The 16281-nt window shown below is 34.5% G+C and overlaps 2 protein-coding genes across 2 annotated transcripts; one reads left to right on the top strand and one right to left on the bottom strand.

Annotated features, from left to right (window-relative positions):
• Nucleotides 1-540: 540 nt before the first annotated feature.
• Nucleotides 541-6016, bottom strand: mdh1b (malate dehydrogenase 1B, NAD (soluble)). Its single transcript, XM_077205366.1, has 9 exons — nt 5952-6016; nt 5532-5644; nt 5252-5386; nt 4165-4307; nt 3209-3723; nt 2251-2392; nt 1846-2021; nt 1323-1462; nt 541-865 (listed from the first exon to the last, which is right to left on the bottom strand). Exons 1-9 carry the CDS (start codon nt 6010-6012, stop codon nt 824-826), a joined length of 1467 nt encoding a protein of 488 aa, XP_077061481.1. The 5' UTR covers nt 6013-6016; the 3' UTR covers nt 541-823.
• Nucleotides 6017-6214: 198 nt separating this feature from the next.
• fastkd2 (FAST kinase domains 2) lies at nt 6215-15913 on the top strand. The gene is made up of 12 exons (XM_077205363.1): nt 6215-6341; nt 7597-8224; nt 10084-10187; nt 10280-10388; nt 11431-11554; nt 11662-11801; nt 11933-12105; nt 13505-13668; nt 13747-13971; nt 14988-15072; nt 15211-15325; nt 15612-15913. The coding sequence occupies exons 2-12, from the start codon at nt 7634-7636 to the stop codon at nt 15738-15740; spliced, it is 1959 nt and encodes a 652-aa protein (XP_077061478.1). The 5' UTR covers nt 6215-6341; nt 7597-7633; the 3' UTR covers nt 15741-15913.
• The last annotated feature ends 368 nt before the right edge of the window (nt 15914-16281 follow it).

The following is a 16281-nucleotide window of genomic DNA, read 5'->3' as shown; positions in this document are numbered from 1 at the left end:
TTAAAACAAATAAATCTATACATATTTTATTAAGACCAATCTTCTGAAGGGTTGGTCATGTTATTAAGTCATGTAGCCTAAATGCATTTATTTAGTTTCTTTAGGTTTGGTCCTTTAGGCTCCATATTATAGTGTGTAAAAATGTAAGGTAATGTAATGCTATATATACAGGTCCTTCTAAAAAAATTAGCATATTGTGATAAAGTTCATTATTTTCCATAATGTAATGATAAAAATTAAACTTTCATATATTTTAGATTCATTGCACACCAACTGAAATATTTCAGGTCTTTTATTGTTTTAATACTGATGATTTTGGCATACAGCTCATGAAAACCCAAAATCCCTGTAGCATTTTAATTTAAAGTTAGATTAATTTAATGAATTGATAATAATTGATTAATTTAAATACTTTTAAGACATCCTGCAGCCCTCTTAGAAGTTTGCTGAGGCTCCAAAAAACTGCTCTGACCCTTTGGAAAATTAATACGATGAGTGCATCACCTATTAACATATTAATTAAGCACAAAGTTCTTCTGGTTTTGATTCACAAATCTGTTTATTAGAAAAAGAGTGAGAATTAACCTGAAACAAATTGTAAAGTCTTCCAACCCACATTTGTTTGGTAAAATTGCATGACACTATTAAAGCCTATCAACAAGAGTCTCTCAAGAATTGAGCTAAAGATTTTTATGGGCCAACTTCATCACATTTAGATTGTGTAACCCATATATAACTTGTAAGAAATGGCTATTCTTATTAGAATGATGATGTGTCCGGTTACTAAACGAGTGAGTTATCGAAGTCTGCTTTTGGAGAGCCGTCATTCATCTTTCTTCAATATTCTAGCAGCAACGTCTTTCTCCTAGAGCAAATGAATACATAAAACAAGATTGATTAACCATTGCAATCCTATCAAAGCTGATCAAGTTGTCTATCCATCAGGAAGAAGCACATAAAAGCATGTATTTATGTTATTTAAAGTGCCAGCAAACTTACACTAAACCTTCGCGGTTTCCAAAACTTTCCAAAAAAGCAGAGAACATTCTCTGCTTTGCTAATAAGCTTTACACTCTGAGAAAATATAACTTTACACTCCTTATACAGTAGAACCTTGAAGGGTTCTTTCAGGCATTTTATGATAGAAACCTGTAGGGGTTCCCATCATAGGATAATTTCATTGATTTAGAACTAGAACCCTGTTGAATCTATCTATCTATCTATCTATCTATCTATCTATCTATCTATCTATCTATCTATCTATCTATCTATCTATCTATATATCTATATATCTATATATATTATATACTTCTTGCACTCACCATTTTAAGTTCATCCGCACAAGCATCCAGTTTTACCCTCAGCTCATCTGTAACAGTAACATCTGAGCGAACTGTCCAGCAACCATCCCTGAAGCTCACAGGCATAGAAAACACCAAACCTGCAGGAATCCCAAACTCACCTGCAGATTTAGAAAGGTCAGACATTTACAAGGATTAGCCTATATATTAACTATAGAAGATACACTGTACACAATTATATGATCTATACGTTTTGACAACATATGTATTTACATTGCTTTAACTCATCAAAATAAATTCAACTTTTTTATTTATACAAGGTTCAACTCAAATTTAAGGCAGCATCTTTTTTTTCTTTTTTTTACATGCTGTGAGCCATATACAAGGTTCAACTCATTTAAGTCAGTTTAATGTAATTTAAGTTGAAATGACTTAAACACCCAAGTTGATTGTTGCCTACTTAAATTTAAGGCAGCATCTTTTTTTTTTTACATGCTGTAAGCCATATTTATTTCATGTTTAAGAATGATTTGAATGGTCTTGCCTGTACTAAGTACACCCATTGAGAACACTTCCTCTGGAGAAGTGCCATTATTCCAGGCCCTTAAAATGGTCATTATTCCATTGGTTGATGATATTGCCGTGGATTTGTTGGTCTTTGACGAAATTGTGGCACGATGTTTATGTACTAAACTCATAAAATCTCTCTCCAACCATTTCCTTATAAAACAAAACACGAGTATAATTACATTAATGGCAAATGGATTTAGACAATTTAAGATATGTGTGGAATTTGCATGTGTTTATCTGAAGATGACACAATCTACTTCAGATTTTTTGTTTACTTACTGATAAAATTGTACCCTTAAGAATAATTAATAAATTGACTCATAATGAAATTGCATAAAAGAGCAATATGGCTTGAGTCATGCAGCACAATGACCTTTACCAATCATAAATCATTTCCATGACTCGCTGAGAAAAACCATCTGGTCCCCGAATTGCGCCATCATATCTGAGAACCTCCGCTCTCTGCAGGTCAACATGGAAACTGCCACTGATGTTTCCCCATACGACAACATGGATTATGTCTGTGAATATAAAAATAAATAAATTGAGCACGCACAGAAAAGCATAATTTATTTTATTAATATTATGTTGTTGTATATTTATTAAAAATAATATATATGGTATTCATTTGTTAAAATGAATAGCATTTATTTTTAAATTATTTTAACAATGTAATTCTTGTTTAAAATGAATATATATATATATATATATATATATATATATATATATATATATAATTTTAAATGATCCTCCTATATATATATCCTCATATATATATATATATATATATATATATATATATATATATATATATATATATATATATATATATATAATAAAAATATATTAATATAAAAATGAAATATGTGAATATAATAAAAAGGGGAAATTTAAGCATGCACTGCAAAAGACAATAATAATTCTTTTTTAATTATTATTAAATCATTATTTTAAAATGTTATATATGTACATATATACCTGAGCACTTCAGGTATATATATATATATATATATATATATATATATATATATATATATATGGTATTATTATAATTATCTATAATTAATATAATATATTTTTAAATTATCTAAATAATATAATTCTTGATTAAAATGAATATATATTTTTTTAATAAACATTTTATATTAATATAGAATTGTATGTAATAATACATATACTTCATGAGCTTGTGAATGTATAAAATGGCGAATTGTTTCTTCAGAATATTTTCGAAAATAATTATGAATCATATCAAAATAGTCAAACTGAACCAAATGAAATTTCAAATGTATCATTGTCTTGCAATTGAATACTACAACAAATATGTATTATTTTACCTGCTGTTTTCACAGAGAACTTCTGTGCAAGCTGAGTTCTTGCCTCGTTTTCCAGTTGCGTTGTCATTGCCACAAAGTTGTGCGGGTCAACAGAGGGTGCGTTCTCAATTAACAGCGAGCACTTCAGGTTAATAAAGGAGTCTCCTGCCACCATCACTCTTACATCCTTCTGTGCATTCGCCTCGATGAGTTGCCCATAGCAACAGAAACATTCAGCTACCCGGCTCACCATGTGGTCCTTGTCATCCGGCTCACTGTTACTTTCACATATAGGCTGCAGGTCATCCAGAAAGATGATGAAGTGGGCTTCCTGAAACGCCTGTGTCTGGTCTGAATGGACAGTGACCTCATGGAGCTGAGGTAGGGTGAGGTCTTCTGTTTCCATCTTGAGTCCTTGCATCATTTCCTCAGAGCCACAGGTGTCCATGAGGTGAAGGCTGAAAAGAGGGAGACCTGGAAACAGTCCCGGGGTGAACAAGTGAGGAATGAGGCTGTAGCAGATGGGGTTCAGAGCGCTGAAAGAGGTTTTCTCAGGTTAAACGTCATGCATCTGAAGACAATAACAACTATTCTTTACTCTTTTAAAGTGCCCCTATTATGTTATTGTAAAGGATCCTAATTTTGTTTTGGAGGCCTCCTATCTCAACTCATATGGATTCGTTTTACTATCTCATTATGAACTTTTTGAAGTGTCAAAGTGGCAGTTGTGTAGCTGTCAATGGAGCGACAGAAAGCTCTCAGGTTTTATTAAAAAGATCTTAATTTGTGTTCTGAAGATCAACAAAAGTCTTACAGGTTTGGAGCGATATGAGGGTGAGTAAATGATGACAGCATTTTCATTTTTGGCTGAACTAACCCTTTAACATTCACAAACAGCTATATTAGGCCTACACACTGCATGAAATGTAATATATCCAAAAACATATAATAGGGGCACTTTAATTAAACACATCCACCTGCTGATCCAGATGTGCAGAGGTCTGAGAGACTTGAGGCGGTGAACTTCCTCCTTCATACACAGTTCTTTAGTTTGTTGATTCTCTGCTGAAATTTTTAGCATCATATCCGAGTTCATATCTGAGGTAAGGCCATAGTAACCCTGCAGGAGAGGACAAAAATATTGATATTCACATACAGTATCTAAATGAAACGGGATGTCGCTGATCTTGGATTAACTTCTGATATAATAATTCAGGGCAGAAAGGAACTTTGTGCAGTCATTTTATTCACTGTGAGTTAAAATGGAAGGTATTTGTTTAACTTCAAGTTTTATCTTGCAGTAATTTAAGAGCTAAAATGAACTTCATTTTCCATAACCCATTGCCTGGACTCATTATCTTCTTATGGTTTGCCTATATAAGCCCTGTGTGTTCACTCTCACTTTGTGAAGTCTTGTTTGTGTTACACTGCATTTCTGAGTGCTTTCTCTGGATTCCTGTATTATGGTTCTGATCTACTGCCTGGTTTATTGGATTTCCCTGTTTGTGTTGTGACCATGAGTGTGATATGTGAATTACAATTATAGATTACCCGTCATAAAGCTTCGTTTGGATCTTCTAAGTGTACATAACAATCTGACTTTTTTTTTGTTGAAAAAAAATCACTGCACAGCAGCTATTACAGTTTTTCTCAATTGCTTTGGATTGATTCTCAAATGTGATTTAGTTAATAAGTTGATCTCTGAACAATATGTTTCTTGTTCACTCATGATTTGTGTGTTTTAGTAGCCTACTTGTGTGCAAAAGAGTAAATGCTGCTTGCAGAGATGAGTTGATTCTCAGTGAAATGGTCATGCTCTTGACTTCTAATTCTTTCTATTCTTTTATTGTGTGAGCCATCATCACATGCCAAATGATTAATTCAATTACAAAATCTGTCTGACACATACTTGAATATTCAATAAATATCTATGACATGGAATCTTTTCTGTTTACATTTTGCAAAAAATGAGCCAAAGCAACTCAGAAAAACGAATTTATGTGGAATATCCTTTTTTGCTTGATTCTTCTGTTGTTGTTTTGTTTGGTATCCTATCATGCAAACCTGAGCATGCTCAAGGAAATCGTTGAAGCCTCCGAGGAGCATTCCTTTCCCCCCGCGATCGACCAGCTCCCTCCATACTAAAGGACAGCTTGAATGCGTCCATCCATTTGATGCACAGGTGTCCTCCAGCCAGCTCTACAAAGAAGGATGGTTCAATATGAATAAAAGACATAAATGAGTCAAGGACTTCTTTAGTTCAACTTAAAAATATTGTGAACGGTGTGAAAATAATTAAAAAAAGCTCTTAAAGGTCCACATGAACTCAGACCTAGAGGTTTACCTGCCAGTCACTGGGCTGCACACAGATCTTGTGAATGTGAAAATCTGGCAGGTTTCTTTGCAGCACATCAGCAAGAAGCTCAGCTTTTGCATAATAAGGACAATCAGCTTTTCCTGTATAGATGAATATATAATACTATAGATCCTGCTGATTTACATGATTTAGGCTACATGATTTCCTATAATCATACTGAAGGGGTTTGACTAGAAGAAACTACAGTTACAGCTATAATGTGCAATATAGATAACTTAGATAGCTAGATAGATAACAGTTAGATAGATAGATAGATAGATAGATAGATAGATAGATAGATAGATAGATAGATAGACAGACAGACAGACGCGGACTAATGTTAGCTATCATTAAAGTACGAATCTCTGTAGTTGTGTTTAATTAACGTTAGCCATAAAACTGACCAACCTGCAAGAACAAATTTTGCCATAGTCCATTCACATGCGCGTCCGGCGTTGCTAGGTAACATTGTGTGTTACGCATAACATTTTCCTGAGTGGGGAGGAAACATTTTGGATTTCGCTTTCTTTTTTCAAAATTAATTTTTTTTGTGATTTTTAAATATTATTTTATGCACAATATTGATTAAACAAGTTTTATATGTGTTTATTTCACTATTTGGACCGGATTTGGACGGGGTTTAAAAAATAACATTGTGAAAACCACGCGATACTACAAGCGGAACTATCGTGCGGCAGCAATCGTCCGCGAGCTCGCTGTTTCTGTGAATGTCATGGCTGCGCTCACAGTCAGAGCAGTAACGTTGCACATGTGTGTGAAGACAACAGTAACCGAAGGGTAAGATCCTTATATTATGAGTATTAAAGATCAAGGGCGCTTTAAAATATATGACTGTGTCATAATTAACTACAAACAGTATACTTAGTTTTAGTATACAATATTTTTACAGCAATAGTGAGGCATTTCTTCAAGGTTTCTTTTCTGTACAAGGACATGAATGCAATATAAGCACAAAGCTGCTGTCCTCTAAGTGTATCTGTTTATTTTACTTGGTTTTTCCATTTTTCACTTTATTATGTTTATGTCTTTTGGTAAATTCAACATTTGGCTATCTATTTGTACGGGTTGAAATGTATTGGTGATAATCAGACAGATACGTACATACAAATATAAATAAATTTCTGGGTTATTCTAATTTTAGTAATATTTCAAGATCTTTTTATAAATAAAACAGCAATTTGCAACATTTATACAGTTATACTGTATTGAAATGCATCAAAACAATTAGATGTAGCTGAACCCCTACATAGGTTTTAGTCTTTGTGTGTCATTACCTTTTATACCACAGGAGAAAACTTAGGAATCATTTTTGTACTGTAATGTAAACATGGATCATGTAACACATACAGCAATGAATTACAATTAGTAGAGATAGTGTCATTCTTGTCTTGTAAAGAAATCTACTATAGAAAACATTGTAAAATACACATGGTGGTCAGTGTGTTTTAGCTCATTGTTTAACAAAATGTGCTAGTGTTGATAGAATTAGCTGATTTGAGACGCATATGAAGTGTTTTGATAGTTTTAGTGCATTTTAAATGTGAAAGTTGGTAAAGAGAACAGTGTGATTGAAGAGTTTTAAAAAAAATTGACCTACAGTCAAACCAAAATTTATTCAGACACCTTCAAAATTTCTCACATTATTACAGTTTATTCGCTATAGTTTAGAAAATGGTAATAAAATATGACAAGAACGATTAGACTGCCTCACAAATGAATTATCTTGAATATCTGTCAGCTGTTAAATTTAAGTACACAGTTAGATAATACCAATTTAGGTCAACCAATGCTTAATTTTGTTCAGTCTGTGGTGTAAAAAGGTTGAATTAGCAATTCAAGAAAAAAACACTTAAGCAAAACATGGTCAGGTCAAAGTGTCTGAATCATTTTTGGTCTTAAACTTTTATAAATGTTACTGGTATGAATAATTTTGGGGGTATAATATGTCACAGTTTACTTTATTTTGGTACTAGTAAAAAAAAATGTAGTAAGTACAGAGGTTTCTGTTTGACCTCTTCGTTTGTTGAAACAGGTTACATAATGTCTGAAGCTTTGGAGAATCACCCACGATGAGCATGTATAAATCAGGTTTGGACATGCTCAGATGTGCTCTGAGATCCACGTCGCTGTGGACATATGACTCTTTTAGATGGACACAGATGTCTTTATCTTATAAAAGGAGAAGCTTTGCTGTATCATCTCAGCTGGGAAGAAAACGCATACAAGGACACACATTAAAACTAGTCCGTTATTACAGTCAGAGTGGTCATGATGTTCCGATTAAGCAAACCGCAGCTTCTACAGAGACCAGCGAACCCCTGGATAAAGCAGAAAGGGCTCCTGTCTATAGCCATTTGCAGAACTGTTTTTGCCCCACTGATGTGCTGGACACTTTAAAGCAGTTCCCTGCGTCGCAGCATCTCATCAGCAACATCTTCACACGCATCTGGGAGAGCACAAAGAAACTGACGGATGAGCAGCGGAGCTGTGAGCTGCGGCTGATGTATGAACACCCGGGGTTTGAGGAGGTCTGTGAACGAGCTGTGACCGAAGCCTGGCGCATGAAAAGCGATGATCTGGCCTACAGTCTGCTGGCCATTGTCAACCTGGGAGTTTCACAAAACACTCGTGTTGTGCAGACGCTGCTGCGTGTTATACAGGTGAGTCAAGTCCTGTGAATGTAATCACATTGGAGGTTTTGTCTTCAAGGCTGAAAATATGAATATTCATTAAAGGTGCAGTATAGCCTGGCTCCGCCCTCCTACGTACTTCCGCTCAATTTTCATTTTCCTTCAGTCTGGGATTCTGCTGTAGACTTTGGTTTTCTCCGATCAATTTTTTACCGCGCCAGACTCTATGTACAAATGAAATGAAATGTACAAGAGTCTGGTGGGACCAGGCTAGGTGCAGTATGCAATTTCTGAGAAATGTTGTTGAAAGTGGATCGGACGGAGTACAACGGCATACTTGTAGCCAATCAGCAGTAGGGGGCGTGTCAACTCATAATGGGGAGGAGAGAGAGTGAGAAAGAGGGAGATTTGAAAACAGACTAGAAAGCGAGCTGGCTGAGAGACATTACAAAAGAGAAAAACTTAGAGGAAAAGAAGGGTTACGAACGGGCAAGAGCTTTAGGACCCACGTTAATATTACAAAGGCTTTCCAGCACTGGAGAGACCGAAGCGGGAAGGCCTGACAACAGACACCAAAGTTGCTTTGTTTAGCTTTGCTATATTTCACAGAACCAAGATGTGATGTTGTTTTAATATTAGCTAGAGTAACAGCACAGTTTTTAGTGTCATTGTGGTCTAGAGCTGGTGAACGAACAATAGAGAGCCTAAGTCCCTCCCCTCCGCTTCCGGCTCATGGGACCTTATTTCGGAAAAAATATGTATGGTAGTCAATGGCGAGAGACAACTTATCTTTTTATTCCTTCTGAACTGTGCCCTGAATTACACATATGATGTTTGTCAATTTAAAAGATAATTCTGAAAGTCAAGAAAGTCACAGTTTGTCATAAAACAGAAGATTAACATTTAGTTTTATGTGAAAATCGCTCAATGAACTACATCTCGTCTCGCACTATGTACGTCACCAAGCTCGTGTGTGTGCAGTCTGGTACAAAACACACAGGCATGACGGCGTAGCGTTACGATTATAACGTTAGACTATAGAAAAAATGACAAACGTTAGCTTCAGTAAAGTTAGCTTCATTCCTTGAGAGAAAAGGTATGAGGTCACATGCGCGCCTTTTGGGTTTATAGCCTTTGTAATTACGTATTTTCACAGTCTTATACCTCAACAGTTTTACATCAAACTACGACTTTCTTGACTTTAAAATGTATCTTTTAAATTGACCGACATCATATTCAGGGCACAATTCAAACGGGATTCAAATATTTGTTGTCTCTCGCCATTGACTACCATACAATATTTTTTTCCGAAATAAGGTCCCATGGTGGTTCACCGGAAGGGGAGGGACTCTCTATTGCTTGTATATAGGCTACTCTTGTGTATTGTATGCTCATTTATCGTTTTTCCTTCTGGTTTGTTCGTTATCTCGGCTTTATTTTCCACAATGCATTATTTGTGATTATCTTCAGCTATGATAAAAGATAAAAGCATCTGCTAAATGCATAAATGTAAAAAGACATCCATTCTTGCATTGCGTTTTGTGCATTTTGGCAGCGGAGCAATGTAGGGATGTTTAGGTTGATTGCACATATATATCAACAGTGTTTCTCAGAAATTACTTACTGCACCTTTAAATCACAATCATGAATGTTGTAAAATGGATTTTCTGTGTATAATTTATTTTTGTAATGTTTTTGATAGACCGAGGTGCCATTGATCAAAAATACAGTAAAAACAGTAGTGTTGTGAAATATTATAATTTAAAATAATAGTTTTCTATTTAAATATATTCTGAAATATAATTTATTTCTGTGATGCAAAGCTGAATTTTTTGCAGTATTACTCCAGTCTTCAGTGTCACATGATCCTTCTATTACACTGATTCCAGGAACGGCTGAATCAGTTTGATATAAAGGCTCTTTCGGTGTTGGCTGGATGTATACGGGAGATGGAGGACTCTAGGAACGTTCAGGCCATAAAAGAGGCTTTAAGGTGTGATGATGGATACAGCCCTAATATGACCTTATAATGCGTGACATCTGTGTGTGTGTGTGTTTTCATCACTTTGTGTTCTGGTTTTGAAGGTTGTTGCTGAAGGATCGTATTCCTGAGATCCAGAGCGTGGTTGTCCTGCAGAGCATGATGCGTGCGGTGGGCAAAAACTCTCCGATACATCTGAAGAAACAGCTGGCGGTGAGATTTATGATTTATTTACATAAAATGTATATCACCTAAAATGTATTGTTTACTGACACTCGCACAGAAATTGTATTTCTCAATCAGTTGATTTCTGTGGATGAATCCAATAAAAAAAATGTAAACAAAAAACAAACAAACAAAGAAGAAATTATATTTCGCATAATGAAAATAAAGCTTTTTACGATAATAATATTATAATTTTTATTTTTATTTTTGTGTTATATTTTTATTAATATTCTGAAGGAGTTTTTAAAATTTTAGTTTTCATGTTATTTTTTTTTGTTTATTTTTTGTAATTTCGTTATGTGCGTGTCACATTCGTTTTTTTTAAATATTACCATTTAGGTTTAATTTATTTTTGGTTTAGTTAGTTTTATTTTTGTATTTTTTTGTCTAGTTAATGATATTAGTGCTTCAACTTCAACTTATTTCAGTTTATTGCCAAGGTAACATTTCAAATTTTCATTTAGTTCAAGTTTTTCAGCTAATATTTATATTTATTTTATTTCAGTTTTATTACAATTAACAGAACTGTTTATATAAGTTTTAGTTTTAGTCAACAATAATAACAACCCTTAGTAGTAGTTCTCATGAAATTCTCATTCCTGTAATAGTGATTCTTTTTATTAATTTTTTTACAACCATGATATGTAAATACTTTTTATATGTTTTTCTTTCTCTACGTATTAATTATAAATCATATTTTTGTAATTTTTTTTGTTATTTTTCACATTACAGGAATGAGAATGAGATTTTTTTGCATTATGATAGTAACAATTTGTGAAGGAAATTGTGCTTAATTGTCTTGAAAATGATATCACAAAACGTATATCTTCATAGATTTTTTTTTTCAATGCAAAATATAATTGAGTATTTCTTTTCTTATGATTCTGGGATAAAATAATCCTAACATGATGCAGCTGTCTAACAAGAAACGATTATTGTTTCAAGGCTTACAACCTAACAAGGCCTTTTGAATGAAATAGTGGTTTGTCATGATCAGTTTCTAGCTTGATTCCTCATTATTCCCCCTCAGACAAAGACTCTTTCCTTGGCAGATGAGTTTAGTCCACCCAACAGCCAGTACATGTTCTCCAGCCTGGCTTCCATGGGCCTGAACTTCAAACCTCTGCTGGATGTCTGCAGCAAAAACATAGCTGGTGAGAATGACCATTATCCTCGAGATGTTCCCAGAACTACAGTAAACAGCTAGAATGAGTGAATCAAGACCAGTCACTGTCACTTGACCTTTCATTGTTTCCTGCAGAAAATGTGCATGAATTTCCCTTCGGTAGGCTTCTGTCTGTACTGAAGTCCTGCTATGAGCTTCGCTACAGAAACCACACTCTCTTCAGCTCCGTCTCCGAGTACATGGCCAACACGTTTGATATGTGGTCCAACAAACAGGTGCGATCCGCTGATCCAAGTGAAACTACACTGTACATTTAAAGAGGAACGCACAATATTTTTGCTCAAATAAATGCAGTCTTATTGAGCATAATGTTTCAAAAACATGATTTTTCCCCCATGTTTTCCAGGTTATTCTCATTCTAGTAACATTTGAGGATCTCTTGTTCAGGCCTGTGGTCCTGTTGGATGTATTTGCGGAGAGAATCATTGGGAACCCTGACAGTCTTACCTTGAAAGACCTTCTTAGTGTTTTAAAAGTCTTTTCACTCCTCAATCATGACCTGAAAGAGAAAAAAACTGAGTAAGCCATTGTTTTAATTCTTATTCACTTACACTGTGAAGTTTGGGGTCGGTAAGATGTTTTTGAAAGCTCACCCAGGCTGCATTTATTAGTTCAGAAATGCAGTAAAACAGTAATATTGTGAAATGTTAAGGAAATTTGAAATAACTTTTCTATTTGATATAAATGTAATTTATTCCTGAGATGGCAAAGCTGAATTTTCAGCATCATTACTCCAGTGTTCGGTGTCACATGATCCTTCAGAAATCATTCTAATATGCTGATAAAGGTTATGTCCTTTTTCAAAGTCTTGATTTTGTTTTTCGGGGTCTACTAGAATAGGTTTTCATATTAGTTTTTTTTTAAAGACACATTATTTTTCACATATTTGACATTGTTGCAGCACAGTCTGTCAGTAGCGCTCTGTTCAGTTCCTGTGTCTATGAAGCCCCTCCTTCCGAAAAGCACGCTGTACTCTGATTGGTCGGCTGGATCAGTGTGTTATGATTGAACAACCACTTCGGGCTAGTTTGGGAAATGTCACATTCCTTACCATAATCGCCAGTTTTAACACACTATTAGAGGACAAGTTTGGTACTTTACACTTAAAGCCCTGTTTTAAGATCGTTTCTGATGAAATAGAATGGTTAAGATTGAAATTTGGTTCAGTTTAATACGTTTTTGTCCTGACTTAAGTCAATGGAGTAAATTTTGTAAAATTTTGTAAACAATTTTGTAAAATACCGAACTTGTCCTTTAACTTATTTTGCGTATGCCTTGGACGGGAATTGTTTAAATGAGGAATATTGTGATGTGTTCGTTTCCGAAGAACTCAAGACTACAGTCAAGGCGTTTATAAGACAAGTTTAGACTAGTCGGTTGCAAAAATTTCTGTTTAAACATTAACTAAATTAGTCATTGCACATATCCCTAAAAATGACCACTTTAATATTTTTAACTTAATATTTTTGTGAAAACCACTATACTTTTTTTCAGGATTTTTTGATGAATGGAAAGTTCATCAGAACTTACTTGATTTGAAATAGAAATCTTGCCAAAAATGTCCCCACTGTCACGTTCGATGAATAAAATACATGCTGAATAAAACATTAATTTCTTAAAAAAAACAAATATATATCTTACTGACCTAAAGCTTTTGAACGGTAATGTATATTCAGTAAAATTATTTTCCAATTAAAATGAAAAAAATTATATATCAGAATATTCAACAATATTGTAAAGAGGGAGACCTAATCTGACACACACACACACACACACACACACACACACACACACACACACACACACACACACACACACACACACACACACACACACACACACACACACACACACACACACTCACACACCAGGCATGTCTCTGACTTCAGCAAACTTAAACTTGCTCCTTTTTAATTAGGTTTCTAGCCAGTTTAACGAAGGTCTTAGAGTCATACCTTCCAAAGATGTCCTCCACCGACCTCCTGAAAGCCATTTACTATCTGGCATTGCTGGAGCACGTCCCTCAAACCCTCCTGGATAAACTGCTACAGCAGGAAACCCTGGACCAAATACTACAGAAAGGTTAGTACCTCTACTTCCTCTCTCTCCTCATCCAAAGTGCATCTCATTTCAGCTGTCGTCTTTTATGTGTCCTCACAGGCAACCGGTCGGATAAGGTTCAGAGGTGGCTGCACACGTTGGATCTGTGTATACGACTGGACCAACCTCAGCTGCCACAGTCCCTGAGGTCTATCCCAGACTTCCACTTCACAGTTCCTGCTCATAAAGTCCCAGTCAACCAGGAAATGCTCAGTGCAATCAGGAGCATTGTGGGAAATGATGCAGTTCAGGACAGTGTGCTGGAGCAGAGCATCTACTTCATTGGTGATATGAATCTCGTGTTTCTGTGCAGTTTTCTATTGATTCCCAGTTCAAGCTTAGTGTTATTTACAGTGGCAGGATTCAAACGAACATTTACCACATGACCACCAGGAGCTCAATGTGTCGGGGCAGATGCGCTAATCGCTAGGCCACTGCTCACGCTTTAAAAAACAGAAATGTTCAAAAGTTTTCGCATAAGTATAATTTTCTCTTTCTTACAAAATACTTATTTTGTATTGGTGTAACCAAAACTGGGTTGAGGTGATAAAAGTAATAGTAACTATATTTAATTATTTATTATCACCAAATTATAACCATATTTTATTTGTATTATTATTATTAAATTAATTTAAGAATATGACATAATTATATTAAATTAATTCATATAGTATAAATAATATAATGCCATTTATTATATTATTTCAAATAATAAAACTGTATGTATATAGCACCTTCCATTAAATTTAAAGTGCTAGTGTTTACAAGTGTAAACAAAAAATGAATTACAGGAAAACATGTCCAGGTTAAATTTACTCTAAAATCAAAAGGATAATAAAAATAAAACTTTTAGCACCATTAAGATATCCAATACAATGCAAAGTGCTTTACGAGCGTATGACACACTATGCAAGCCATGAAAATTAAAACAAACGTTTATAATAAAACAGTAGATGTTTGAATAAAATAAGATTTATCAACAATGAAATGTCCAAAAATCAAAGTAGAATATAAATAAATGATGAAAATATATAAAATAAACTAATAGTAAATAATAAAATTATAAGACGCACACAAAAAAGCCGCACTAATAAGTGGGTTTTCAATATGCACATTACATTATATTAATTGCATATTAATTTACATTATAATTTTATTATATATAAGCTAAAATAGATTACTTTGCACAATCAGTCAAATCTCTACATTCCCGCTGCATTATTTTACTTAAAGTTTCACATTATGAATGTTCTGAATTGCATTTTATGTTGGATTTAACATTGTTTGCATCTTCGCTTTAGACTGTGTGATTACTCTGCCTCGTCAACAAGAAGAAACCTGCGGCCTCAATGCAGAGGATTCTGGGTCACATGAATTTCCCCAAAGGTAGCAAAACACAAGACAGCTGTGATGTTTATATGAAGAATCACATGATAATCTCACATCATAGATGTTTCCCCCCAATTCTGGATTGTTGGAAGGTTGATTTAGAGACAATTAGCTCTTCTTTGTCCTGTATTTCAGGATTGCGGTGGTCTGCGCTCCACCTACTTCATTTTGCTTTGGCACAACACATCCTCGAGCCAACTTGGTTACCAAACTTCGGCATCTCGAAAAACTTGGTTATAAACCTGTTTTGGTAAGTGTGTTGTACCACCAAAACATGACACTCAATATTTTGGTACACGTGAGACATGTTTTTTTAGTCATGTATCATCGTAATATTATGGTGTTCTTTGAAATAGCTTGGAAAATAGCACGCAAAATACTATTTGAATATGGTAAACATCACAGTACTGACATTGTACTTTTTTTGTCAGAGTAACCTCCTTATGAACAACTGGAGAGATTTAACCAAAAGATCAATCTATGGTTCTCGATTTTGCATTTTAAATAATACTCCTCATATATATCACCCTTGTTAGGTTCCTGTCCTTGAGATCAACTCTAAAACTGAGGAAGAGAAGATTCAGATGCTACAGAAGCTCATTTTTCCAGGACAGGAATCCTCTGGAACGCAGGAAACACTGAACAACAGTCCAAAAGCAGAGTGAATTTCATAACTGTTCCTGAGGGAGCAATTCTGTAGTATTTCATTTGCCTTTTGATCTTACTCAAAGATGGATTCATGATACATTTCTTGATGTCTAATATCAATATTGTATATAATGAAAGAATGAATAAATATGCACTGAAATGTTTTAATAATAAAAAAAGACTGATTGACTTTTTCAGTGTTTCTTTTCAATGTGGTTATATTTTGACTTCAGAAAAATATTATTTTTTAATAGTAAGACATGTATATTTAGAGAGAGATGTTGTTTACATGTTTTATGGGGACTTTCCATAGACATAATGATTTTTATACTGTACAAACTGTATATTATATCCTCTAAACTTACCCATCACAGAAAACGTAATGCATTTTTACATTTTCAAAAACATCACAATATTTGTAAGCTGTTTTCCTCATGGGGACCAAAAAATGTCCCACAAGGATTTCGTATATTGCCATGTTTTAATGTAAGGTTTACCAGGCCACACGTGTAGGTATACAGTAATATGTAAAACATACTGAAAAATAAATGTCCCAGT

The sequence above is a fragment of the Siphateles boraxobius genome, unplaced genomic scaffold (genome assembly GCF_051911475.1).
Source record: "Siphateles boraxobius isolate OS27281-9 unplaced genomic scaffold, OSU_SipBor_1 53, whole genome shotgun sequence".
NCBI classification, from domain to species: domain Eukaryota; kingdom Metazoa; phylum Chordata; class Actinopteri; order Cypriniformes; family Leuciscidae; genus Siphateles; species Siphateles boraxobius.
Note: the sequence above shows the minus strand (reverse complement) of the source record. Positions and strands in the feature narration are given on the sequence as shown.

What these genes read in the sequence shown, in the direction of transcription:
- mdh1b (XM_077205366.1), bottom strand. Translation starts at nt 6,012, where the DNA reads ATGTTACCTAGCAACGCCGGACGCGCATGTGAATGGACTATGGCAAAA. An exon ending in GGCAAAATTTGTTCTTGCAG is followed by an intron (nt 5,645 to 5,951) that starts GTTGGTCAGTTT and finishes TCATCTATACAG; the next exon opens with GAAAAGCTGATTGTCCTTAT. An exon ending in ATGGAAATGATTTATGATTG is followed by an intron (nt 2,022 to 2,250) that starts GTAAAGGTCATT and finishes TTGTTTTATAAG; the next exon opens with GAAATGGTTGGAGAGAGATT.
- fastkd2 (XM_077205363.1), top strand. Translation starts at nt 7,634, where the DNA reads ATGAGCATGTATAAATCAGGTTTGGACATGCTCAGATGTGCTCTGAGA. An exon ending in GCCATAAAAGAGGCTTTAAG is followed by an intron (nt 10,188 to 10,279) that starts GTGTGATGATGG and finishes CTGGTTTTGAAG; the next exon opens with GTTGTTGCTGAAGGATCGTA. An exon ending in GGACCAAATACTACAGAAAG is followed by an intron (nt 13,669 to 13,746) that starts GTTAGTACCTCT and finishes GTGTCCTCACAG; the next exon opens with GCAACCGGTCGGATAAGGTT.